A 25,710-nucleotide genomic window follows, 5' to 3' on the forward strand; every position below is an offset into this window, starting at 1 on the left:
TCGGCGGTGCCTCATGTTGAGTTACTCCACAGTTTAGATATTTTGACGTGAATCACTTCAATGACATATTCCTATTGTCTATCCAAAATAAGGTGCCTGTTTCGAAGTTACCGGCTGGTCAAATTAACCAAAAGTCCGATATTGTTTGCACCTCCAAGTGGTCTGTGACATAAGCAGAGAATGTCTAATAAAAAAAATTAATTAATGATTTGAATAATTCAAATCATGAATAATTCATTCAACTTCATGATCATCTGACGGTGCATGTTTCGGTCACCAGTTTGTCTGCTGTATGCCTCGGTCCTTAGGTACTTTGTTTGACATTGTTGGTGTAAGATGGTCATGCTGGTTTGCTAGAATGACCAACATAAGCTGGCATGGCCAGTAAAAACCAGCAATGTAGACCAGCAACACCAACTAAAATGAGCAGCTTGAGGTGGTACGACAAGCAAAACCAGCTGAATTACCATCGTAAGCTGGGTAAACCAGCTGAAGGCATGTTTTCACAAGAGTTTTGCTGGTCTAGCTGGGTGGTCAAACAAGCTGGTCAACCAGAAAACCACCTTAAGCTGGTCAGGCTGTTTTTTTTTCAGCAGGGCCATCAGCCCCACACCTCTAGAGTACCTACACCCTGCATAATAGCCTAACAAGGCTAGGAATCAGAAATCATGTTTAAACATCTCAATATAGAAACACAACAAGCACAACAAATGTACATGAATTTTTAATTCATAATTACATTTAGTATTTAAAACCACCTATTTTACAGTTTAGCTAAAAAAAAACAAAAAAAACAATGGAACAAGTCAACAAACAAAATAATCCAACGATGACAACAGCAACCACACCAACAGGAAGCAAACGTCTGAAAAACACGGGAGCGAGGGGCGGAGCATAGCCGTCAATCAGGAAGGAGACGGGCGGGGAGAGTCACGTAAAAATGAAATAATTTACATGGTCAGGTTGCCGTGAGCGACCGTGCTCATATTTACAACGAGTCTTTGGGGGGCCGGAGGCTGCTGGGGTGGTGTGGAGAGAAAGTGCTGCCCCCTGCTGCCTGGGCAGGTGCACGACCTCCGCGCCACCTGTCACACACCTACTCCACCTTTTGCTGGTCTCGCCGGCAGAGCTGGGAGAGACACATGTGTGTGTGTGTGTGTGTGGTCTCAGACGTAGAACAACCGTACTCGAGAGGTGCTGACGTGGAGCTCGTCATCGAAGAACTTGGTCTCTATGATAACGTTCCCACTGCAGAGGGGAAACAATAAGACAGAGTAAGAGATCTCACACACACACACACACACACGGTCTATATTTTCCACTTACAACACTTAAACCCCCTGAATTCAGAAACTGTACCTGAGAACATTAATAGGCCAGTTATACTCAACGTTTCTGGCCTTGTGACGTCAAAATTACACGCGACATTGAAAGCAGGATGCCCAGGGCCTGCCAGAGTAAACTTCTTCTTCTTCAGTGAGTTTTTTTTGGCAGTTTGCAAACAGAGTGCATTACCACAACCTGCTGGACTGAGGTGTAATAGTAAGTGTGCCATGTAGCCTTGTTTCTGGCCGCCGGGTGAATAAGGCGAATAGCAGCCCGACATGGTTGGCATTTTATATCAACTGAAAAGGTTCATTATCGCATACAATGTAAATGAAAGTAGCCTTGTAAAATAATGAAGATGAATTCTTTTTCAAAACTTAATTTAAAAAGTGGACATCAGTAATTGGTTTGTAGTAGAATTGGAACTGTAGTAGTCATGAAGTTTGATTGTTTGACTAGTCAGTTTAATATTACCAGCGTTGAGTTGCAGCACTGGGGAATGACACCTGTAGGCTAAGGTGAAGTTTGAGGACAGCTGAGGAAGTGGCTTAGGGTAAACAAAGTTACCGGCAAGAATTGCAGCAGGTACATTGCAAAAGAACATCCAGCAAAAGGTAGGCCTAATAAACAGATTCATTTTCAACCAAAGTAGCTCTACTGCTCAGACCTTTCTTGACACTTCTCTGGTCCTCTTGTTTACAACTTTAGCTTGTTTGACGGTGTGCACAGTAGGTGGTGATAGCCTCTCTTCACCTGGAAGGCAACTAGTGTTGTGCTACATACATTTGTGCTAGTATAAATGCTTATAGCGCTTTGGTGACCAATGCGTTTTGTATGTAAAAGCCCTAAGCCTTACATAAAGGATCCCCCAACACACACACACACACAGAGGAGAGGAGAGAGCATGTGTGTCTTACGTTAAGACGTTGTGCTAGTATAAATGCTTATAGCGCTTTGGTGACCAATGCGTTTTGTATGTAAAAGCCCTAAGCCTTACATAAAGGATCCCCCAACACACACACACACCCAGAGAGGAGAGGAGAGAGCACGTGTGTCTTACGTTAAGACGTTGGCCGGCATCATCTGTGACTCTGGCGCAGCTTCTATTAGAGACTGCCACGTGTTTGTAGAGTTGGGAATTACAAAGCCAAACTCAAAGAACCACTCTGTAGAGAAACACAACGCCCCACACACACATGCACGCACGCACACGCGCAAAACAGTAACAACTCAACACCTCTCCTACACACAAAACACTCATTGATATTTATGTCCTACATACGTCTCCATATTACTGTGTTCTAAACATCAGACTTAAGGCCAATTTGTAGTCTACATTACAACAGGCTAACATTTAACTCATTTAACTCATTAAGCTCATTTAACATGGAACGTATAACAGCCTGGACAGCTTACGGCGACTTAGCAGGGCAAACAACACTAACCCGGGTGAACCCAGATAAACCTGTTAGCAAATCTGAATTTGCTCTGGAGATTCCGTCTGGAAAGGATCCCACTGATGCCTGTTTCTGAACTTCCCGTTTCACAACTTCCAGGGGGTCGTAACCAGCAGTGAAATTAAACTAAAATTGGTGCATTGAACCAAACCGTTGCAGAGGTGCAGCAAACACATCTTTTTTGTAAACAAAGGTTGTTTACAGTTGCAGTCGTTTACTCAATTATTATTATTATTATTTTTTTTTTTAATCACATTGCTGGATTTTTAGTGATTCGGAAACTGATTCTGATCCTTTTCAGACTGACCTGCAGAGCAAATTCAAATTTGCTGACAAGTTTGTCCGGGTTCACCCAGGCTAAAACAACACAGCTCTGAGACAGGCACCTTCCAAACACTGGCCCTTGAAGAAGACTTTCTGCTCCAGCCGGAACTTCTCCAGCTTCTCTGCCGACGAGAAGTTCAGCTCTCTGGACACGGCTTTACACTTCAGGATCTTCTTAGGGACACGAGCTGTCAAAGAGCACACGCACGCACACACACACACACACACACACACACACCAGAAACAACAATCAGGATCACACACGACCTCATCTACAGCAAACACTACACTACACAGATCAGTACTATACCTAGAATACCACTACTTAGTACTATTGGAGTTTGGTTCCAAAACGCAATGCAATAGCACCCTACCTACATTAGCCCCACTGTATACAATATCAGTGCCTTCAAGACAGTGATTCGCCTGCATGACCAGGACTGGTCTATACTACAATCACTGTATTCTCAAAGTCAACCAGCCTTTCATCATTCACTGATATAATCACTGGTGTGTTTTTCTCAATAGAAATACGGGTTGAGGTCTGTTAGACCGCATTATGTAACATTGCATTATTACTTAACAAAATGTAATAGTTTCACTGCATTATGTCACAACTCCTTCATTTTGTAATAAACTGCTTGAATGCAATATGTGATAAATTGCCACAGATTTTGTAATAAATTATTACATATTGCGGTGATTATTACAAAATTATTACATTTGTCAAGTTATTAAATAATGTAGTGACTTAAAGCTCAGACGGAGTGGGGCAAGAAGGTGTTTATGTTTCTGTTTTCAGTACCTTCTACCTTCTTATGTTTTCAGAACCTTTGTAGTATGACCGCATGTTTCTCTACAATCTGAAATGCATTTTGAAATGTCTGTTTGTCTGTTGTGATTTTCTGTTGCATCTGAATGTCCTGCTACCATTCTTGGCCAGGTCTCTTGAAAAAAGAGATTCTTTATCTCTTACTGGTTAATAATAATAATAATAATAATAATAATAATAAAGAATCTTCTAGTCTACTCTATGTGTGTGGGTAAGTGTGTATGTGTGTGAGTAAGTGTGTATCTCTGAGTGTGTGTGTGTGTGTGTGTGTTTTACCTTCGTGCTCCACTCCAGGCACTGACAGGTCATCAGTCCCCTGCCACAGCACCTTCCCCGTCTCTGCATCCCGCAAGTTCATCCAGTTTCTGACCACGGGTTAAGGAGTGCACACCACACACACCACACACACACACAGAAAAGATAGTGCCTGAGCTAGAGGTAGGAACAGGATGGCAATACTGGACTGGGGCAACAGTAGAACAGTACACTTACACCTTCAGTGAACACAGACACACGCACGCTACTAGAAAAGGAGGACAATACAGAACTGGACTGGCCAGGCCAACAGTAGAACAGTACACTTCCTCTTACACCTTCTCCATAAATAACATGACTGGCAGAAGCATACAGACACATGCAGAGGTTCGAGCACTCCTGGTCAACATGTCTGCTTTAGAGTGAGGAAAGGGAAAAAGGAAGGAGCTCCTCACGTCATCTGAGCTCTCCGAGAACATTTCCCAAGAGCTCTCTGGTTGGGCCTACTGTTTGGTCCCGGTCACTGTTAGAAAAGACCAGGTGATGCCCATTTCAAAGCTTCATAAAGCTCTATCTGACTGCTGATGTAACGGTAGCCAGCTGGTACGTAGCTGTGCAGTATGTTCATTAGGTTAACCTCCCTCCCTACACCTTGAGACATGCTAGTGAGAGAGCTAGCACACTCGGGTTTTAGTGCAATTGCTAGCACACTGGGGTTTTAGCTCAAGAGCTAGCACACTGGGTTTTTAGCTCAAGAGCTAGCACACTGGGGTTTTAGTTCAATTGCTAGCACACTGGGCTTTTAGTTCAACTGCTAGCAACTCAACTCACAATCTGAGGTGCAGCGAGTTTCAGGTTCGAGTCCGGGCAAGTGCAGGGCTGAGCAGGCAACACAATGCAAGTTACTTTCACACCTTGTCCCAACAAACAGCATCCATGGGCCTCTTTTAAGCAGCCTCCAACCACAACATTGAAACGGTTAATGCCCACAGAGCAGGAAACGGCTACAAACAGACAGCAGGGAGTTTGAAGTAACCGTTTCCTCAGTTCCTAATGGAATTAGGAAAAGGCAGTTGGAGGTGGAGTTGAGCTGCTCAAACCACTGCCAGACAGACAAATCCACCCCCTTGTCCCTTTCACAACAAAAGGATTTAGGTAGGTTCATCCCAACCAGCCTGATATTGCACACACTCTACCAAAGTACCTTAACATGGTCATTGGTCAATGCATCAAATGGTCAATGCATCAAATGGTCAGTCCATTCCAGACCTTTGTAATCAACTCACATGCCCCTTCACATTTATCCACTTCTGTGAGTGATTTTTTTTCATGTATGTGAGATATGTATGTGTTTGTTATGATTATATAATAATATAATGTGTATGTTATGATCGTATAAGCTACTGGATGCCTAAAAACTTTCCTCGGGATAAATTAAGTATCCATCTGTCTGTCTATCTATCTATCTATCTATTGTCTAAGCGTGGACCTGTAGGTGTTTGTCACATTGAAACTATAATAGAGGAAATAAAGTAACTATCATATTTAACTTTATGTTGAACTTGCTTACCTATTCAGTTACAAATTGAATTTCTTGAATTTCCCCTAGGGATCAATAAAGTCTATCTATCTATCTATCTATCTAAATAATTTTGACTTGGTTTGTTGGTTGGTGGGTGGGTGGGTGGGTGGGGGCATAGTGCTTCTGCAGGTGGTCTTTGATCTTGTGTTCTCGGCTCTGAGACGCCCGTTTGCAGACACCACACAAAGCCACCTGCCAAACACAGACACTCCACGTCACACACACCTGACCTCTACCACCCCCCCCCCCCCCCAACAGATTGTGTGTGTGTGTGGAGTCAGTTCCAGCCTTCACAGAGTGGTCAACCTGCTATGTGTGGGTGTATGAGTGTATAAATGTGTGTGTGGAAATCCCTACCCAAACACTTCCTGGTCATCTGTATCTGGGACCCATGAGATGATAAATATGGCCAGTTAATCTACTCCCATGATTCTACCTGAGGGATGTTATGCATCGAATCCCCAGACATGGACAAGCGCAGACACACAGCAAATCCCGGGGCTAAGTGACCACAGAGGGTTCCTGCATCGTACACAGGACAGAGGTGGACCCAGTCTACAGAATTGACATAAAAAGCTGTAAGGTTGATACAAGAAGCTGTATGTGTCTCTAGTGTTGATAAGGGAGGCTGAAGGTGCCTCTAGTGTTGATATGAGAAGCTGTAGGTGTCTAGTTTTGATAAGGGAGGCTGTATGTGTCTCTAGTGTTTAGGAGTAGAACCTGGTCACACCTCAACCCATTGAAATACCACCCTCCTTCTAGAAAGGTTCAGCTGGTCTCCAACCCTAACCCACCCAGCACCACACACCCACTAAACCCAATGTAACTTCGAACTAGAACATTCCATCAACAATCAACACTCCAGAACCTCACAGCATGCATGCACGCGCGCACATACACACACATAGTATTTGAATATTAGCAGTCTATGCGTGTGTGAGACTATGTGTTTGCATATTTGTTTATACATTTATATTTCTGTAGCTGACTGTATGTGGGTGTGACTGACTGTATATGTTTGTATTTTGTGTGCAAGAGACTGTACGCGTTTGTATAGTTTGCATGTGTGCGCATTTTGTGTTTGTAACAAACACCCTCACATTTATAACATGGCATTAGATCACAAAGGTAATGGTGTGTGTGTGTGCGGTGTCCTTGTGTTGAGGCTGAATTTTAAATTAGTGGTGACGGATGTCTGTGGGATCACACCTGCTGATTGCCCTGGTGACACACACACACACACACACACACACGGGGGAAAATACCCTTTTACCTGGCACAAACACTGAAACAAGTGTGCTTAATGAGACCCAGTGGGATGTCTGCTCCATGGGACGCACATCCATGCTTCACCTATCGCCCCACCCAGTCCCGCTCCACCTGCCACAACACACAGCTCTTTACTAGCAACACAAAGCCCCATTTAAAACTGCTATAGACACACACACACATGACTCCCCTGGTCAAGGGCCCACACATGCTCAGCCCATAGGAGGGCACCTTCCAATTCATCCACCCGCTGCACCTCCCCATTTATACAGAACCCACTGCACCTCCATACAGTACTTGCTGTACCTCCATACAGAACCCACTACACCTCCACATTTATACAGATTCCACTGCACCTCCATACAGTACAGCACCTTCCCAATCATACAGAACCCACTGCACCTTCCCATTCATACAGAACCCGCTGCACCTCCATACAGAACCCGCTGCACCTCCATACAGAACCCGCTGCACCTTCATATAGTACTGCACCTTCCCATTCATACAGAACCCACTGCACCTCCATACAGTGTGTGTGTGTGTGTATGTCATGGCACAGATCAGAATGTTGGGAGGAGGTGGGATGTTCTGGAGAGCCTCATACAGCAGTGGGTCAGCAACACACACACACACGGAGTATATGTGCGCACAGTGAGGCCTGATGGTGTTAGATGGGTTTCCAAGATGGAGGCATATCTGGAGAAAAAAAAAGTCGGACTATTTTTGCAAGATGAAATGGAATCTGTTTTTAATCAAGCCTACCAACCGACGATGGACGTACAGTAACTCAAAATACTGTAGGTCTATCCTCCATGGTATAGAAACAACAAAACAATATTCATGTAGTGTCTTGTTATTAAAGTGGTGTGGCTCCGTTAAAAAGTGAGTGGACGTCAAAGAGAAAACGCAGAGGAATTAGTTAGAAGCTGGAAGGAACACCTTGCAACAGCAGAGTCAGTGAAGCGGACTTGAAGCAGATGCATAGTTTGAACTCCTGGCCATTGAAAGCTGCAAGTACTTGAACTGAAGCTGTCTGTGCTTTTGCTCACCTGCAGTTGAAGTGAGGGGGGTAACGGCCTCTACACACAGCTGCGTGCGTTGCAGTGCTGGAGACGCATCCCATTCACTTTACATGGGCTCACGTCACCCGTTGCCGAACTGAATTGTGGGTCCTTTTGCGTCGCGTTTCTCCCGTCACTTGCATTGAGAAGTTCAGCTGCACCGACAGACGGCACCGGCCAATCAAGCCAATCGACGGACGGCACCAACCAATAAAATTATGGTTATACTTCTAGTCATATGCAAAGCTACTGTCGGGAACACCCACTGGCATGCGTTGACTGAACGCAACTGTGTGTAGAAGCCGTTGGTCCTGAAGTTCAAAGAGCAGAGCTACACCGACACATCAGTGTGCAAGTACAACAGCATGTAGGTCAGGTGATCTCTAGATTCAACGGGGAACCATTTGTACAAGGGTACTGATGTGTTGCGTAGAGTCAACGCATATTCACAAATCTTGCTAGGCTTGAGTTTTTGGAGTTAGCGGAACAAGACTGAGGTGGAGTGGTGGTATCTGCTTCTTAGATGCTATCACTCACCCGCAAACACAAAAATCTACACGCCATTGGTGCTTGGTGGATGTTATTTTTGACCCCTGCACTTACACACATACATAAACACAAACACATACACCATCCTTAAACCATCCACACACACAGTGAAGGAGAATGGAGGTGTGTGTGTTGTGTGTACTTCTCTAGAGAGGTTTCTGTGTACGTCACCAGTTTCACTCTGCTGTCCCACAAGTATGACCAGCTACTGAAGACACACACACACACACACACACACACACGCACGCAGCTGTGTTTAATTGCAATCTCCTAATAACTCCACAGCCTTGTCCAACATGACACCTCCTTACAGCTCTACAGCCGGACCCAACACGTCCTCACAACTCCATAGCCTTTCCCAACACGTCCTCACAACTCCATAGCCTTACCCAACAGCGCCTCACATCACAACTCCATAGCCTTACCCAACAGCTCCTAACATCACAACACCACAGCCTTTCCCCAACACCTCCTAACTTCACAACTCCACAGCCTTACCAAACACCTCCTCACATCATAACTCCACAGACTGACCCCAACACCTCCATGTCATGACCACATCTCCCCCTGTGGAACATGCCTGTGTCACGGAGGTCAGCCTGGTGTCGTGAGCAGGTGAGGATGTTTCTAGAAGCTGCTATGTTTATCAGCTTACGTAAGGCAACCAGGTCAGAGTGGGGACACCCGTGCATGCATGGGGGTGGGGGTTCCTTGATCCATTCAAAAACACCTGACGCTGGAAGCTTCCAACCCCCCCCACCCAACACACTCACTCACACACACACACAGCCAGGTCCCTCCCTGGTTTCTATTCTCTATTAGAAAATATTAAATAGATTTCCATTTCCATTTTCTATTCCTTCCGGCCAGTCTCCTTACTCCTTTCTAAAGTAAAAGCAGACGAGTCTTGTTCCAGGGTGGAGGCAGATTACTGGGCTTATCCGAGGAGCTGGGAGCCGAGTGGACCGTGGGGCAGGATGTCGGTCTTAGCCAGCCTTGTGCAAGGGGGAGAGGAGCACGCTAACGTCCATCTGGCGCTCAGTAGCAGCTTAACAGCACCTACACACAGTGTGGAGGCCTGAGCGTGTGTGTTTGTGTGCACTCACACACACACGCATTAATATATAGATGAGCACAAAAGTCTTATTTATTTATGTTTTTGTACACCCAGTGAAGTTCTTGGTGATGGGGATGCAGTCTACAGGCCACCTATCATGTCCAGTTATAACGGAACATTGCGGCAGTACCATAAGGCAGCAAATCCCTGTCCTTGCAAATCAAGGATTTAAGAATTACCAGCTGGGAAAACGCGCCCTTGGGTCCTATGGGAAGGTCACCACCTCAGCCCTGTCCCGACAAATGTACCTGCCCGACACAGCGATCAAAAAGACCCCGGGCTGTTTTTCAGAGCCAACAACTCAGGATAAAACAGACAGACACGCGAAATTAAGTCAAAAAGCGCACCTGAGAACCACGTGAAGGCCGCTTCCAGGTGCGATTATTCTGGGGAGCATTACCGATCCTATTTTAGGACCAGGGAGGCAGTGTTATGTAAACGCGTGACAAGCGCGGCGTTTAGGGGAGCTGAAAACTCTCTGGAGTGCGGGCTACAACGACTGACCAGTTTTGTTCCATAATATGCATGAAATGTCTTTCCATTGTAAACCAAAACACAACGAACCAGTGAACAACAAACTTGGTGAAAGCTAAACAACCAAACGTCCGAATGTCTTATGTTGCTGCAAACCATAAACCAACACAAAACGGATGGATGAATAAAGTCTCAGGACTTGCGTTGAGTAATGTAAGAGAAGAGTAGCTACACTACTCATGGCAGGCAATGTACAGTACCCCCCTCCCCTACAGCAAACTGGCAACAAGGTAATCTGAAGCATCCATAGAGACGATCTAGATGTATCTACATTCAAAACGTCCAATTGCCACTCAGAGTTGATCTGGTTAATCGCTTTACATTTAGAAGACTGGCTGTCTTATTGTGTGTTAAATGCTTCGATGTAGTGAGGCACCAGGCAAACTAACTTAGACACATAAAGTGCTAAAACAGTAGACCTACTAAGACTTATGTAGCAATTACCTTGAAAAGTTATGCTAACAAACTCATTACAAATCACATGTCCAAAGACAACAAGTTATTCTTAATATTACGACACTAGTGTTAATAGAGCGATTGAAACATAACTTTAATGCATGATGTTAGCAAGATAGCAAGACGGTATCAGCTAGCTTGCTAACCCAAAAGGATGGCTGGACACCAGTAACGTTATTTTTAAAAAAGAATCTGGAGAATATTTTGTCCACATCAGAGAGTTACCGTAGACACGTATGCTAACTTGTATTATTTTCGCAATCACATTAGAAAAGTAGCACACCCTGCAAGGTAACGTTAACTGCTTTGGGTTGTTAACTAACCTAGCTAGCTTAGTATCTCATTTAGTAAGCAAACTTACAGCAGTCAAGCTAACGTTACTAGCTAGCTAGTTTGCTCAAGGTAGCAAACAAGCCCTTCAGTTCATCACCAGAAGGATACAATTTAAAACCTTTCAGAATCTCCTTGGCTCTGTCTTCGTCAGAAGACATCGTTTCGGAAATCTTCAGATTGGTTTAGGAAATGCAAATGCAGTTGGCAAAAAGAGTAATCACTGCTGAAACACAAACGCAAAGCGAAAGAATATAAAATCCCAACACTTGCACCACAAATTCCCAGCTCCAAAAGCAATGTTAATCTTGACGAGTCTTCCAGTTGATCCGCTAATCAACCTACCCTAAATATAATTCTGTTTGAGATTGACAGCTGATTCACCCGTACATTTACTGGAGTTTACTGGAGCAAGTGCGATCCAGCCAATCACTGCTGGGGGGCTGGATATCTGGGAGGAGTTTGGTTGAGAAGGACGCGTCACCGATGGCAACCAGCTCGGTTTGCTCTCCGCGCCACAGAAATAGAAGCGACAGCGCGGCAGGTTACTGTTCCACTCTGTCTGTTGTACTAGCCTACTCGTTCAGAAAGCGATACAGCGGTAGGTTGCTTACCTGTCTCATTTCAGAGGGAGGAACAAACAGATTCGGAAACTTCTCATTGCACAACTGTCTGACTGATCGGACACACATTTTCAGAAAATAGCCCAGCCTAAACCAACAGCGAACCTACTTCAGAGTAGCCTAGTCCACCGCTCAAGATAGAAAAACTGACAGGTAAAATGGTGTTGTGGTATGTTTGCAAAAAGACGTTTTTATTCAGCAACTTACAAAAAAAACATCATTGCATTAACCAGAACAGTTTATACAAGTATAGCCTAACCGATAACCACAAACATACACTAGCCTACAAACTAGGTCTTTGTAAAAAATAAATGCATGTTTAAAAGGTGAGTTTTTAAACGCGTTAAACACACACATCTGTGCATTTAGGCATCTTATAGTTTTTATCCCAGATGTGAGGTTAGCCAGATGTGAGTTGTGGGTTTGTAGGCCTATTTCTGACTTGAAGGAGTATGCCATAGATGAGGGAGAGGATTAGTCTATCATTGGTCTATCATATGGGGCTGCATGAGGAAGAGGATCATATCGTATCACATAGAGATAGCCTAAATCATGTCATATCATCATCAACTCACACATCTGGCAAGTTCAGGGCACCTCAGCTTCTCATAAGGATTTCTGCCAGGTCAGACTTGTCAAATTTGTTAGAAAAAAATCTGAAAAATGATCATGCTTGAAAAGTATTTTGTTTAACAAATGACAAACCTACGACGGAGTATTAGGGCTACACATGAAGGAAAAAATATTTTTGCCATGACGAGATTAAACTCGCCATGTCGACATTAAACTCAACATTTTGAGAATAAAGTTAGTTTGGAGAGAGAACGACCGCTCGGGACGATTGAAAGGGAGGACGAATTGAACATTCCAGTTTTCTTCGACTGCAACAATGATTAGACATAGGCCTATATCATGTGAACAAAACATAAAACATTAACCTTCGTTGCTCAGCCAAATACTTTCCTGTAGGTCCTTATCACGGAGTTACAGGCGATAAATGCGATGGTCAGAAGTAGCTAAACGTCATTAGCGGTTTATTTATTTATTGTAGGCCTATTATTAAAGAGTGTTTTTCATCTAAAGGTTCAACTTCATGCTTATGCACTAGACTAGGCATACTAGGCGCTCTCCCCAATCCTAGAATTGCACATTGCTTGTTTCTAATGGATGCAAAACAGCCTATTGCTGAATGTCTAGGGACGAATGAAGCTGTCCTCCTCCCGACCACCCCATGTACTGTAGCCTACATGCGCACATATGCATTGCACACACAGTGCATAAATAAAGTATATATGCACACATATTCCCTCACGGGATCAAAATAGTATATATGCTTAGGCTATAGGCCTACCTGTGTTTATAGCCTCCTATGTTTATTGCAGGTGAGACATGGAAAAGCAGTTTTAGAGAAATTAGTTGGAGAGTGACGGCCTGTAAAGGGCAGCTATTTGAATGTGCGGTGGCCTTACCCACGTAAAACAGAGTGAAATAGCATTTTGTATAGAAACATTATATCATTGGATACATGTAGCCTATTCTAGCTATATAGCCTAAACGGGATAGTGCATGGTATTTCCAACCGCGAGATACAGCACTTCACGATGACGGCAATTAACAGACAAGACACAATCTATCTGAATATCTGCAATCTAGCAATCCATCTGAAATAACACCTATTTGATTTGAAGCCCATTATTCATGTAACATATTGTGTGTTAGTGTAGGCTAGCTTAAACAGCATTCTATTCTGTATTGCGAGTTTAATGTCAGCATTTCCGACACGTCGAGATTAAAGTAGATATGATATTTCAACTTTATTCTCGAAATGTCGAGTTTAATGTCGACATGGCGACTTTAAAGTCAACATGTCGAGTTTAATCTCGCCATGGCAAAAATATATTTTTCTTCATGTGTGGCCCTAGTACTCCGTAGTACAAACCAAAGGCATCAAACATAACTTAAAGATGAACTGAACTGAAATAATCAACATTGATAATGTGTTGATTGTGACAATTAAAAATAAATGGCACTAAAAAAATGTAATTAAAAAAATCAATACGTAGCCTTTTTTAAGCAACACCAAAATTGCGTTTGTTAGTATTAGAACGCTGCCCGTTTCAATGACGTCACTGGCATGGTAGGACCTGAGAAGTTCTATAGGCAACAGCTGCAGCATATTATGTATACACGAAAATTAGTCATTTTAATGGCATGGGTTACACATTTGAGCCTGTGAGGGACAGGCCTGTAGTGTCTTGACTACCACTAGATGGGGGACGATCGGTTTCAGGCTCCAGCTCAACCTTCAGTAGGATCATTTGGGTGAAAATCACTGTGTGGGCGCTGCCGGAGCATGGACACTGGAATCTATCTGTTGCAAAGCAGTGGCGAAACGTAGGGAAAATGTTCGAGGAAGCCAAAGTGACGGGGAAAATATGTTTATTTATGTATGTGTTTATTTCGGGGCGTATACATTTTGTGCAATGTACAACATAGATACATTTTGTGCGGCACAACATAGGCTACTGTAGGCCTAGCCTACAGGTCATGTAGAAAACTGGACGAGGGGCGCTTGAGACAGCAACACGCACGCTGTCTCTCTGTCTCCCTCCATCCCTCACACACACACATTGCCTACTGTACATCCTCCACACAACTGCATACTCACTCACCACCACTACATTAGGCCTATGCGAAGCAACGGTGCATACAAATAAGCTATATAACACGCATTGTCACGGCAATGTAGGCTAACGCAGTCTGGACTACTGGCACTCGTAACAGCAACTCACACGGGCTCTCCCTCCCTCCCTTGAAACTGTTAAAAACTTCGTCACCCCAAGTTGACCCCAGATACACGGAGGATACACGAGTTTGCCGTTTATTTTAGGCTAACGTTAGTGGAGAGTTTGCAGATTTTTACCTTGTGCAATCTGCCCTGAGACGGTGAACAACTGGCTTCAGGGTGAGTAGAAAGGGACATTGGATTCTGTTTACAGACCCGCTGTGGTTTAGTTACCAGCTAGTAAACGCATTATTATCGATCTGTGATATCGTCGGAGTCATGGTTTATACTCTCTATGGTCGGAGTGCTAGCTTGTGGAGTTTAACATAGTGTTTCCAAGGTGTTTAGCTGCTAGCCCTTTCCTAGGTTGGGTCGTATGGTAGCCTAACACTGGACCTCATCTGAGGCTACTTCGAGATATTATTCCAAAGGAGACAGATAGGCTACTGCACTTAAAACTTTAAAAGATTGAACGAACCTTCCTGGACTTTGTAATTGCGACCAGTGACTGCATTGGGTGAACGAAGCCAAAGTTGAAACTTAGGCTCCATGGCACATAGACAGTGGGCTCGCCCTTCTACGAATTGAAAAAGACTACAAGCTGCCCCACCGAGTTTGCGATAAAGTAAGCAAGAAAAGGGTTTTTTAAGTCAGGATATGTCGAGTCAATGGCATTTATTCGTCCAACGTTACAGACCAGTTTCCATAGTGCACATCTTATCAATAGTTTGAATGTCGTGTGTGTTTCTGCTCATTGACAAAATAGCGTTCAGTATGTTTCATGCCCAATTAATTTACCCTGTTAAAGTGTTCGCCTTTGTTTCACTAGTTTGGTTTTGATTTTGGCTAGCCTACGATAAACAGCTTATGGCCAATATGTAACTCAGCTAGGCCTAATGTTAGTTTCCTCAGCCATGTCAGCTAGCCTCAGACTCATTATCTGCTATGGCTGCTAGTGCTAGTGCGGAGTAGCTTAACATTCCAGTGACGTAGCCGATTGTTGAAATCCAACATGGCGGCGCCCATGTAACAACAACAACACTTTCAACGTACAATTTTATCCCTTTTAATAAATTCAGCCATTTTAATCATTGTACCAATGAGAAGAAATAAAATACATCTGTTATGTTACCTTTACTTCAAATTCCAGTTCAGTTCATCTTTAAAAAAGTCAGTGTTGTGGTTTGTGCAGATGTGTGATGATGAGTCAGTGCTTACTATGAACAAACCATTTGTAACTGTGTCTACAAATGATTTACTGATGATAATTAATGTAGGAACAGTAGCCTACTTTTCAAATGATGAACAGTTGAGTTTACAAATGTTTACAAATGCTTAATTGTGTGTAGTTATTATAAAGTGTTACCTGAAGGCCAAGGCAAGTGAATTTTTCAAATTAGTGGCCATTAAGACCTCACTTAGCCTACTAATACACCAAAAATGGACATTTCTGCATTTGGTTTCATGTTTGTATCAAATGCTTGGTTCAGAGTTTTACAAACAGATGACCAAAAGGCTCCAAGGACCAAGTCCAAGTCAAAAACAAGTCTGGATAGTACATTCTGGATAGTTTTGATTTAGTGTATTAAGTTCTGTGAAAGACTTTCAACTATCAGGAGGTTCCTGGTCTCTGAGCACAATCCCAGGCTGAGTCAGATATTTCCATCCAAAGTTCTTCAGCCCATTCAATTCTAATATATCTAATGACACATTTTGAAGAGATATGATTGTGTGTTTTTTATATATGATCGTTATATATTTATATGAGATTCATGAGATCATTTATGAGATCATTTACACGGCACAGGAGTTTGTAAAATATTGTTTGTTTGTTTGATTAAAATGATGGATCTGAAATGATGGATCTGAAAATATCTAAATAAGTCTGACTGCCGTAGTTTACATTTTTCAAGATCATTAATGCTGGCAAAAAGCCCATACATAAAAGTCGCTACATCTAATAAGACCAGCTTTTTGCCACCGTGTAAAGGTATGATCCAATCTGGTTGCAGGGAAGAGTTGGTTATTGGAAATAGTTGAATAATGATTAGATTCCTAATCATGGAAACGTCACTGAGTTTGAGTTTTTGTCTAAATTGTGCCCGTATTTTGAGATTAAAAATTACTAAACCCAGATTTACAAATATGTTAGGTGGTCACTACTAATGTTTGTGTGTTTTGTGAAAACTCTATGTCATAACTAAAAGAAATGAGTTGATTGTACTATTTAAGTGAAATATACAGTGCACTGATCATGTTAAGCAGAGACAACGATAAATGTTATGTTTTTGCAAGGCAGAGGAGGGGTCTAAAAAAATTCTGCCCATCAACCGTTCCTCCTGCTTCTCAGTCCAGATGAATGACTCCATGCCTCGTGCTGCTGTGACAAATAGGCTACTACATCAAATGGTGGGTGAACTTTCTGATGAACTTATGTACTGATGAAAATTATGTTCAGTTTGACCAATAGTTAGCTAAATGTTTGTTTACGTGATTAACTTACATTAACCTGAGAAAAGTAAGGTAACATTAGCTCCGTTGTTAGCATGCTAGTAGTCTTTCGGACAGTTAGCTCATGGTAGCTACCTTCCAATGGGTGTGTATGCCAGATTATAACAATATCACATATGTTTTCGTGTAAATATACTTGTCTTGGTGCTACTAAGTTTAATTCAGACTTTATCATTGAAATAGGTGTTTCTGTCTGTAGACAGTTTTAGCTAACCATAGCAGCACATGTTGGTTAGCTTTTGGCTAATGTTAGCCGATGTCCCTTCACTTATTTGTTGCATTCATAGGTGATATAACAAACTTTTATTTCAACTGTGTAAATGAACATGGACTAAAAAATTGTTTTCTTATGTTCTTTTTTATAGGTTCTTCATCTACAGTGGATGTGGAATATTTATGAGTTTAAATGTTGTTTGTTCATGTTTTATCAATAATAAAAGGCATTCCTACACCGAAATTTTGACGACTGGTCCTGTCTCGACTTTTCTGACTCGTTTTGAATCGCCTTTGACTGCTCAGGGTGGCTGCCAACAGGCATACTGTAGTAGGCTACTTAAACATGTCCTAAAACAGCCCTTAACGTTAGTTTTCAAAACCGCAAATCACCGAGTGGTTAGTGGTGTTCGTCAGTTCACGAGTCAGAAAAGTCGAGACAGGACCAATCGTCAAAATTTCGGTGTCCACCACTCTAGTTCATCCAAAACAAAAGGGCCTTAAAGTGCTAAAAACCAGAATTTTCCTTTAATGTACGTATATTGCGATGGTGAGAATTCTGCTGCAATGAAAACAGAGAGGGACGTTGATATACAGGAGTTTGCTTCAACTTCGCACTATTCCATTTCTGGAGATTGAAACCAAAACTTTTTGTATATTTTATGCCCAATAATAATTTAAATTGGGAGGCTGAAGTACTAGGTCACCTTGGTTCCTGGGCCTCTCCAAGAATTCCCTGCGGATTCTCGATTTTTTACCATCCCACAGACGGACAGATCAGCTTATTCAATGACTGAAAAAAATGAGTTGGACAAAAAGACTGGGAGACACTGAAACAAATACAAAAATCTAGGTAAAACATTCATTTTTATATACAATTAACTCTTCCTGTGAAAGATAAATATAGTGCTGGCCATCTTTGAAGGTCAGATTCTAGTGTACTCACGAGGAGCTTGAAATTCTTTTCATAAAGATCAGAAAAGACACAGGTCACTTGTATTTAAAACCTGAATTGGACATGCGGAAAGGAAGTTCATTATTTGAAATCTGAAGAGCTAAATTATTGATGGGAAAACATTCACTTTTGGACAGATTTAATTTGTATGCCCATCATTTTTCTAAACAGAGTGTTCATGAGCTCAGACTGCAGGATTAGGCATATGCTCACATGCTGTTGACTGAGCTTTTTAATTAAGAAGCTGTAGCATTGATGCATTTCTGATCATTATGAAAAGAATGAGATGAATACTGTTTTCCTTAAAGCTGCAGTTGGCAAGATTTTTTTGATCATATTCACTGAAACCTACACTATGCTCCGACAGAACAACATAAATCAGCCAGTTTTAGAAAAAAAAAACTGCACTTCTACCTCCACCCAGAGCCTGTTATTTGTTTTGCAAAAATCCACAGCTCCCGGTTCCTCTGGTCCAATCAGAGCAGGGCTGTGTGAGATCTGACTGTCAATCACAGTCTGGTGCGCACTGACGAGCACAAACTCTATGAGAGGGTGCTCGGTGATAGTGGGGGAGGGGCATGAGAGTGTAAACATTCAAAATGTTCATCCTCTTCGGTTTTCGCAAACATCATTCCACTGAAACAGCCGATAGTTTTCTTCTGGAAAATATGAGAGCTAAACTGGACAAGGGAGGCATAGTGAGGGCCGTCTACCTTGATCTTAAAAAAGCTTTTCATACTGTCAACCACAACATTTTAATTGCACAATTTTCAAAGTTAAATTTTTCACCTAGTGTAATAAAATGGATTAAATACTATCTTGCTGAGCGGAAACATATAGGTGACAAAAACTCACAAATAGTCAGCAATTGTGTTGGTGCTCCACAGGGATCTACATAGGCCCCTTATTGTTTATTTAAATGACCTCCCTGAAGCTTGCCCCCCTTCCATAACTTCACGGTCATCTATTTACATTCTAACAATAAGAAAGAAGCTGCAGATTAACTATCAGCTGTCATGGTCAACATATCCAACTGGTTGACCAGTTCATGTTTACATCTGAAATATTAGGAAATCTGTATGCATGTTTTTTCAGTATGTTTTTGAAAGTCTGCAAATAAAGATCCTGAGCCTGCTGTGATAGTGGCAGGGAGAAAGTTATTAGCTGTGAATGAATATAAATATTTTGGTATAGTAATAGACTCACAATAAAACTAGTTTTAAAATAAAATAGTTTTGAACAAATTCAAATTCAATTTAGCTAATTTCATATATATTCAGAAAGTTCAGAGAGTGAGATTAATTTGATTGGCTCCATGCCCACTTACACCAATCAAATGCTAATATACTGTAAGGAATAATCTAACAGCTGAAGCATCTAAATTGTACATGCATGTCATGATTCTCTCACACATAAACTACTGCCTCACCAGCTGAACACAGGCATCAAGAATCACCCTGCAATCAGTGGGAATACTTTAAAGTCTGCAAAATCAATTGTTTATGCAAGACTGGCCACCATTGCAGCAAGTCAAATTCCTTTTGCTATCTTCTTGTGTGGAAAAAAAAAACACTTGGCAATGACCGATTCTGATTTTGATCTAAAGACAGCAGGACAATATCTATTACAACAACTATAAATAGAGGCCATGTAACAAATGCTTTTAATGTATTACATATTATGTAGCCTATACTGACATGCGATCCTGATCAGTGGACATTGGGGAACTGGCCTGTCATGGCACAGTCAGCAGAGGAGAGGATATCATGTTGACCATGATGCTGCTATGGCACAGTCAGTAGAGGAGAGGATATCATATTGACCATGATGCTGCTATGTAAATGTGTTTAGAACATAATTAGCCTACGGCGTTGTGGTGGTATGCCTCAGCTCAGCAGTGATTGTTTGGTCAATGTACATTTAGGTTGCGAGACTTGTATCATATAGAAGAGTATATATACTTATACTTATACTTACTTATATAGATTATAGAGTTGAGTGAGAGTAATGTTATAAAAATCTTTACTTTTATGATCACAGTGACCTTTCACCTCCAGAACCTACAGTAATCTGTTCATCTTTGAGTCCAGATGAACATTCATACCAAATCTGAAGAACGTGCCTTGAGGAATTCTTTAGATATCACATTTACGAGTTTGGGACGGATGGAGTTATGGACGGACTGACAACACGAAAGCATAATGCCCCTTGCCACGGCTATCGCCAGCACGGAGGCATAAAAGGGCATCTATCAGGTCCTAGGACAGAACAAAGGGAGTCGGGTGTGTGTGTGCCAGTCTCAAGAAGAGAGAGGATGTCTCTGTGTGTGTGTGTGTGTATGCATGCAAGCAAAGAGAGGATGTTTCTGTGTGTGTGTGTGTATGTCTGTGTGTGTATGTGTGTATGTAAGAAAAGTGAGGATCAATCTGTGTGTGTGTTTGTGTAAAGTGCACTGCACACAGGTTAGAAGGCTACGGTTAACTTCTGAAGGCTCGTCGGGCAGACAGACGTGTGTGTTTGCAGCTCTGAATCGCCGGCTATATTTAACTCCTCCACAGCACCAAAAATGGATTCCTTCAGTATGCTAATTGTACTGTCACCTGAGGGACACACTCTGTCTGCCTGTTTCTCGGAGTTCTTCATAGACGTAAGGGAGAGGGGGCACGTGGGTACGATACTCTGCCTGAGGTGACGATGTCCCGGACACCACTGAGGGATGTCCGCACCAGACGTCCACCTAATGCAGGACCCTGCTTTCACATCGGCTCTTGGAAAACACACCGCTCAGCAAGCACATCACTTGAAAACACACCACACATCAGACACATAAGCCGTCACTCTGGGCTCCGGCCACCAGGGGGCACTCTTTACAAGAGAATAGAGTGTGTAGGCCCCGGCTCATGGTGTATAAGTATAAGTAAGTATATATACTCTTTTGATCCCGTGAGGGAAATTTGGTCTCTGCATTTATCCCAATTCGTGAATTAGTGAAACACACTCAGCACACAGTGAACACACAGAGAGGTGAAGCACACACTAATCCCGGTGCAGTGAGCTGCCTGCAACAACAGCGGCACTCGGGGAGCAGTGAGGGGTTAGGTGCCTTGCTCAAGGGCACTTCAGCCGTGCCTACTGGTCAGGGTTCGAACCAGCAACCCTCCGGTTACAAGTCCGAAGCGCTAACCAGTAGGCCACGGCTGCCCCTGGTGTCGGGCATCACTCCAAGTCCACTGACAGAGGACAGGAGACAGGATGGATATGTCGTCCTCTGAGTCATATCCCAGTGGGACGTGCTCTGTAGAGAGCCACACGACATCCATGTGCTTGACCTGTCCAACTCGGTTCCATCCAACTCAAAAACTTTATTTATGTATGTATGTATGTATGTATTTATTTATTTATTTATTTATTCAGCAGCAAGGGCACACAAACAGGACAAACATCATCTGTAGTCTTTCAGTCCCTCAGAAGGCTTAGCTATGTTCAATATGAGGAAGTAATAATGTACTCATAAATAATGGATAAATAAATTATTAATAAATAAATATAGAATAAATGTCTCATTATACTCAAGTGTAAGTGGCAGACCGTAAAGGCAGTGTAGACTGGACCAAATCATGTCTGCTTCTGTATGGAGACAGGAAGGGCGGAGATTTTAGGCAATCACGTCCACTCCAGCAGGAAGTGTGAGCCTGAGCTCCGCCCTCAAAGCTTACACTGCATCCTCAGCAGGTCCAGCAAATGGACAAATTTCATTTTGATTGACAGACTAATTATCAGCCAATCAAATTTATCTATTTTTATCAAGCGGGCAGGATCAGTCATCGACTTAAACTGCATAGGCCTTTGTAATCACTCTGACTTCATGAGTTGTAACAGATCATTTGCATGGGTTTAGAGACGGTTTTTAGGGGTTTGTAGAGAGGCTGTGGTTGTCTAATAGGTTCGTAGAGGGGTTCTGGTTGTCTAATAGGTTCGTAGAGGGGTTCTGGTTGTCTAAAAGGTTTGTAGCATGGTTGTAACATGATGGTAACACAACAGATGTTGTGATTTTCTGACACTGACAATCTGATGTTCAAACTTGCGTAAAGTCTAGGAAAACGAGTGTAGCAGCAGCCGGCAGGTACACTGTGCTGCAAGAACTTCTTGCTAATCTTTTGACCCACTCTGATGATGACCTTCTCTATGCTGGCCTCAAAATGCAGGTGATTTGGACTGGTGGCCTCAAAACGCAGGTGATTTGGACTGGTGGCCTCAAAACGCAGGTGATTTGGACTGGTGTCCTCAAAACGCAGGTAATCTGGACTGGTGTGCTCAAAACGCAGGTAATCTGGACTGGTGTGCTCAAAACGCAGGTAATCTGGACTGGTGTGCTGTGGACTTCCTCTGGTTTGTGGTCCCAGCCCCTACCTCTCTGTGCTGGCCACGCCCACAGACCTCCTTGGTCTTCCACCAAAAAGGAGCTGACACCCCATTCCACAAACTCACTGACCGACAAACCCCAGATGCACAGATGCAATCCTGCACTGGACCACACACGCAGGTACGCAGGTGTGCCTCAGGTATGCCTCAGGTGTGCTTCAGGTATGCCTGAACCACATTTTCATCTATGCATCCAGATGTCCAGCGCAGTGGGGTCCACCCTCCTCAGGGCTCTCGCTGGATCAGGGGGTCACAGTGGGCAGCCCTCTGCTTGTGCAGCTACACTTCCACAACATCACCATGACGACATATCAAACAGTTCTGTAAACAGTGGCATTTCACTCCATCAATGCAACATTGTATACTTTACTATTCTAAATCGGATAATAATAATAATAATAATAATACGTTTATTTTATATAGCGCCTTTCTCAAACCCATGGTCGCTTTACATAGTAGGAAGACAAAGAAACACAATAACAAACAAACAAAACAATACAACCAAGACAAGTTATCTGTATGGAGCTACTGTATGTGTTGTGGAGGAGAAGTGATCATTAAACAGAAAGGTCTTGAGATGTGCTTTGAAGAAAGGAAGAGAAGGACAGGCACGAAGAGGTTGGGGGAGGGAGTTCCAGAGTTTGGGGGCCAAGACACTGAAGGACCTGCCACCCAGGGTGGAGAGCCTGGATAACTCCGGTCCTTAATTATGATTGGATGAATTGCTCTTAATGCTGTTGTAACACCCAGCACAACCCTTCTCGCATTGCATTACATATTCCTGGGCTGCGATGAATTGATACAAAAGTTAGTGTTGCTGCGTCTCGATGTTGCTTGGCAACATATAATTCTTGGCGTAAGAATGATTATGAATAAATAATGACATTTCTAGTTGCTGTGCAATTTATTTTATGAAATCTTGCCAGGTATGTAGTAACCGTTTTAGAAACGCAATAAGCCACTCGAGTCTGTAGGTTCCACTGCACACCGTGCCTAACAACAACCCTTAGCTGTCCTAAAATCACTGGAACCTACAGCTTCTCACAACTATTGCTTGAATAAACCATGTCTGAATGCTTTATTCAACATTTTAACCACTGTATGCCAAATTCCTGGACCGACGCTTAATGGTTTAGGTCCCACCATTAGTCTGAGAGTGGAGTCTACCTTTAATCTCATTAAAGTCTTCTGGATTAATAATGTAACATTAACCTTTCCAGCAGTCGACATCCAGTGAAGCCATTGCAGGGCTGCAGAGCACTCTAAGAGCTAAATAATCACAGCGGCTTAGGACGACTCAGACACACACACACACATAGACACATACACACACACACACTCACACATACACACACATACACTCAGACACACTCCCCCCCCCCACACACACACACACACACTCGCACACACTCAGCCACACATACTCGTATTCACTCAGACACACTCACACTCTCTATCTACACAGACACACACACACAAACACAGACACATGGCTCAATAATTAACTAGAGCAGTCGCCTCTTATGTTTCATGGGATGTGCAGCCACCTCTGACTCTGCTGCCAGCAATTCTTTTCCACCATAAAGACAGGCTGGTTATATATACATTTCCATAGGATTTATTTGGTTACATATACATTTCCATAGGCTTTACGTGGACATATAGGTTAGGTTTGATGGTTTGATGTTATATTACACAATTATTTATTTATATATGTACATGAGTGACTGCAGTATATTTGGGCTATACTATTACAGTGTGTGATGTGGGGATGGGCTTTTGCTTCAGCATACACTCCCAGTGGGGAGAAATGCCCTGAGCTTCAGAGGAATGACACCACAACACCCCACTAAGCCTTAAGCAAGTGGTATGCCCCTCCATGCACATTTGCGCGCGTCGACGACGTGGTGTGTCGTTGACGCATGGTCCCAATTGTTGGGAAGCACGCGTAACCCCCGACATGCACGTTGATGACGCAATTCTCGCCACGCGCTGCGTGAGTGAGACACATGGCAGCTCACGCAGCAGCCCACCTCAGCACCTCATTGGTCCAGCACAACGCCAATCAAACCCATCCACAACACCGCTCATCATCTCTGCTGCTGCGCTGCCAGGCAGCCCACCATCAGGGAAGTTGTCCTACTTTTGCTGTTTTATGTGCCTCTTTGTATTATGTAGCTCTTTTAATATCATTTGCTTTTCCAAATCTGTCTTTCACAAACCCTTTCAAGATGTCTGCACTGCCCCGATAATGTCCAATTGACTTTGACTTCACTGCAAATGCACAACACAATAGAAACATCTTACACCCTTAACTAAAGACTAGAATGCCTTTCCTCTGCATCAGACACACACACACACACACACACACACACGTCTGTTTTGGCCTTATTTCTGGAAAAGCTGGGCAGACACACGATGATTATAGCGTAGAAACAATATGTTTGCTCAAGTTCCCATCATAGCGAATTTCAATGAGCAAAAAGGATAAACCATCACTTCATCATCACTGAGCAGAGGTGGTGTATCATGCTCGTCACAGCGAGGAGTGAGGTATTTGCACACACACACACAGACACACACACATCTGCATTAGTGTGGCACGTGTAGACGTCTGCAAATGCCACACAGAAGCACAGCAACTCTCTCTCTCTCACTTTCAGCACATCCAGAGTGAGTGAGTGGTGTGTGTCTGTGTGTGTGTGTGTAGTCCTCTCTCCTCTCCTCTCTCCTGATGCAGAACTGGACCTTGTCTGACAGGATTCTCTGGCTGGAATCTGATAAGAGATTAAGAGTTGTCTGAGTGTGTGTGTGTCTGAGTGTGTGTGTGTGTGGTTCATCTGTGGCCACACACTCACACACAAACACACACACACACACACACACCCTTCCTCCCAAGAGAGATTTATGCTGGAATTAGTCATAATGTTTTGTGCAAATGGGTGAACAGGTGATTAGGTGTGTGTGAGAGAGTGTGTGTGTGTGTGTAAAAGCAGGTGATGGCGTGTGAAAGCCGTGCGCTGAGGCGAAATGGGAGGAGCATTAAGAGGAAATGAGGCCCATTATGACCAGCCATGGCGGACTAGAGATAAGCATTCTGGGATAGGTC

The 25,710-nt window shown here is 43.1% G+C and overlaps 1 protein-coding gene and 1 long non-coding RNA gene across 2 annotated transcripts; one reads left to right on the top strand and one right to left on the bottom strand.

The window, feature by feature from the left end:
* Nucleotides 1–708: 708 nt before the first annotated feature.
* pde6d (phosphodiesterase 6D, cGMP-specific, rod, delta) lies at nt 709–11,440 on the bottom strand. Its single transcript, XM_042056531.1, has 5 exons — nt 11,204–11,440; nt 4,216–4,304; nt 3,170–3,295; nt 2,387–2,492; nt 709–1,248 (listed from the first exon to the last, which is right to left on the bottom strand). Exons 1-5 carry the CDS (start codon nt 11,251–11,253, stop codon nt 1,167–1,169), a joined length of 453 nt encoding a protein of 150 aa, XP_041912465.1. The 5' UTR covers nt 11,254–11,440; the 3' UTR covers nt 709–1,166.
* Nucleotides 11,441–16,647: 5,207 nt separating this feature from the next.
* On the top strand, nt 16,648–17,459 carry LOC121678434. Its single transcript, XR_006021234.1, has 2 exons — nt 16,648–16,909; nt 17,377–17,459. It is a non-coding gene; the product is annotated as an uncharacterized LOC121678434 (long non-coding RNA).
* The last annotated feature ends 8,251 nt before the right edge of the window (nt 17,460–25,710 follow it).

The sequence above is a fragment of the Alosa sapidissima genome, chromosome 12 (genome assembly GCF_018492685.1).
Source record: "Alosa sapidissima isolate fAloSap1 chromosome 12, fAloSap1.pri, whole genome shotgun sequence".
NCBI classification, from domain to species: Eukaryota; Metazoa; Chordata; class Actinopteri; order Clupeiformes; family Clupeidae; genus Alosa; species Alosa sapidissima.

Excerpts from the sequence above, each read along its gene's own strand:
- pde6d (XM_042056531.1), bottom strand. The coding sequence starts at position 11,253 with ATGTCTTCTGACGAAGACAGAGCCAAGGAGATTCTGAAAGGTTTTAAA. Across the intron at positions 3,296-4,215 it reads GCCTGGAGTGGAGCACGAAG|CTCGTGTCCCTAAGAAGATC; the intron begins GTAAAACACACA and ends GCTCTTTGACAG. Across the intron at positions 2,493-3,169 it reads CAAGGGCCAGTGTTTGGAAG|AGTGGTTCTTTGAGTTTGGC; the intron begins GTGCCTGTCTCA and ends GTTTCTCTACAG.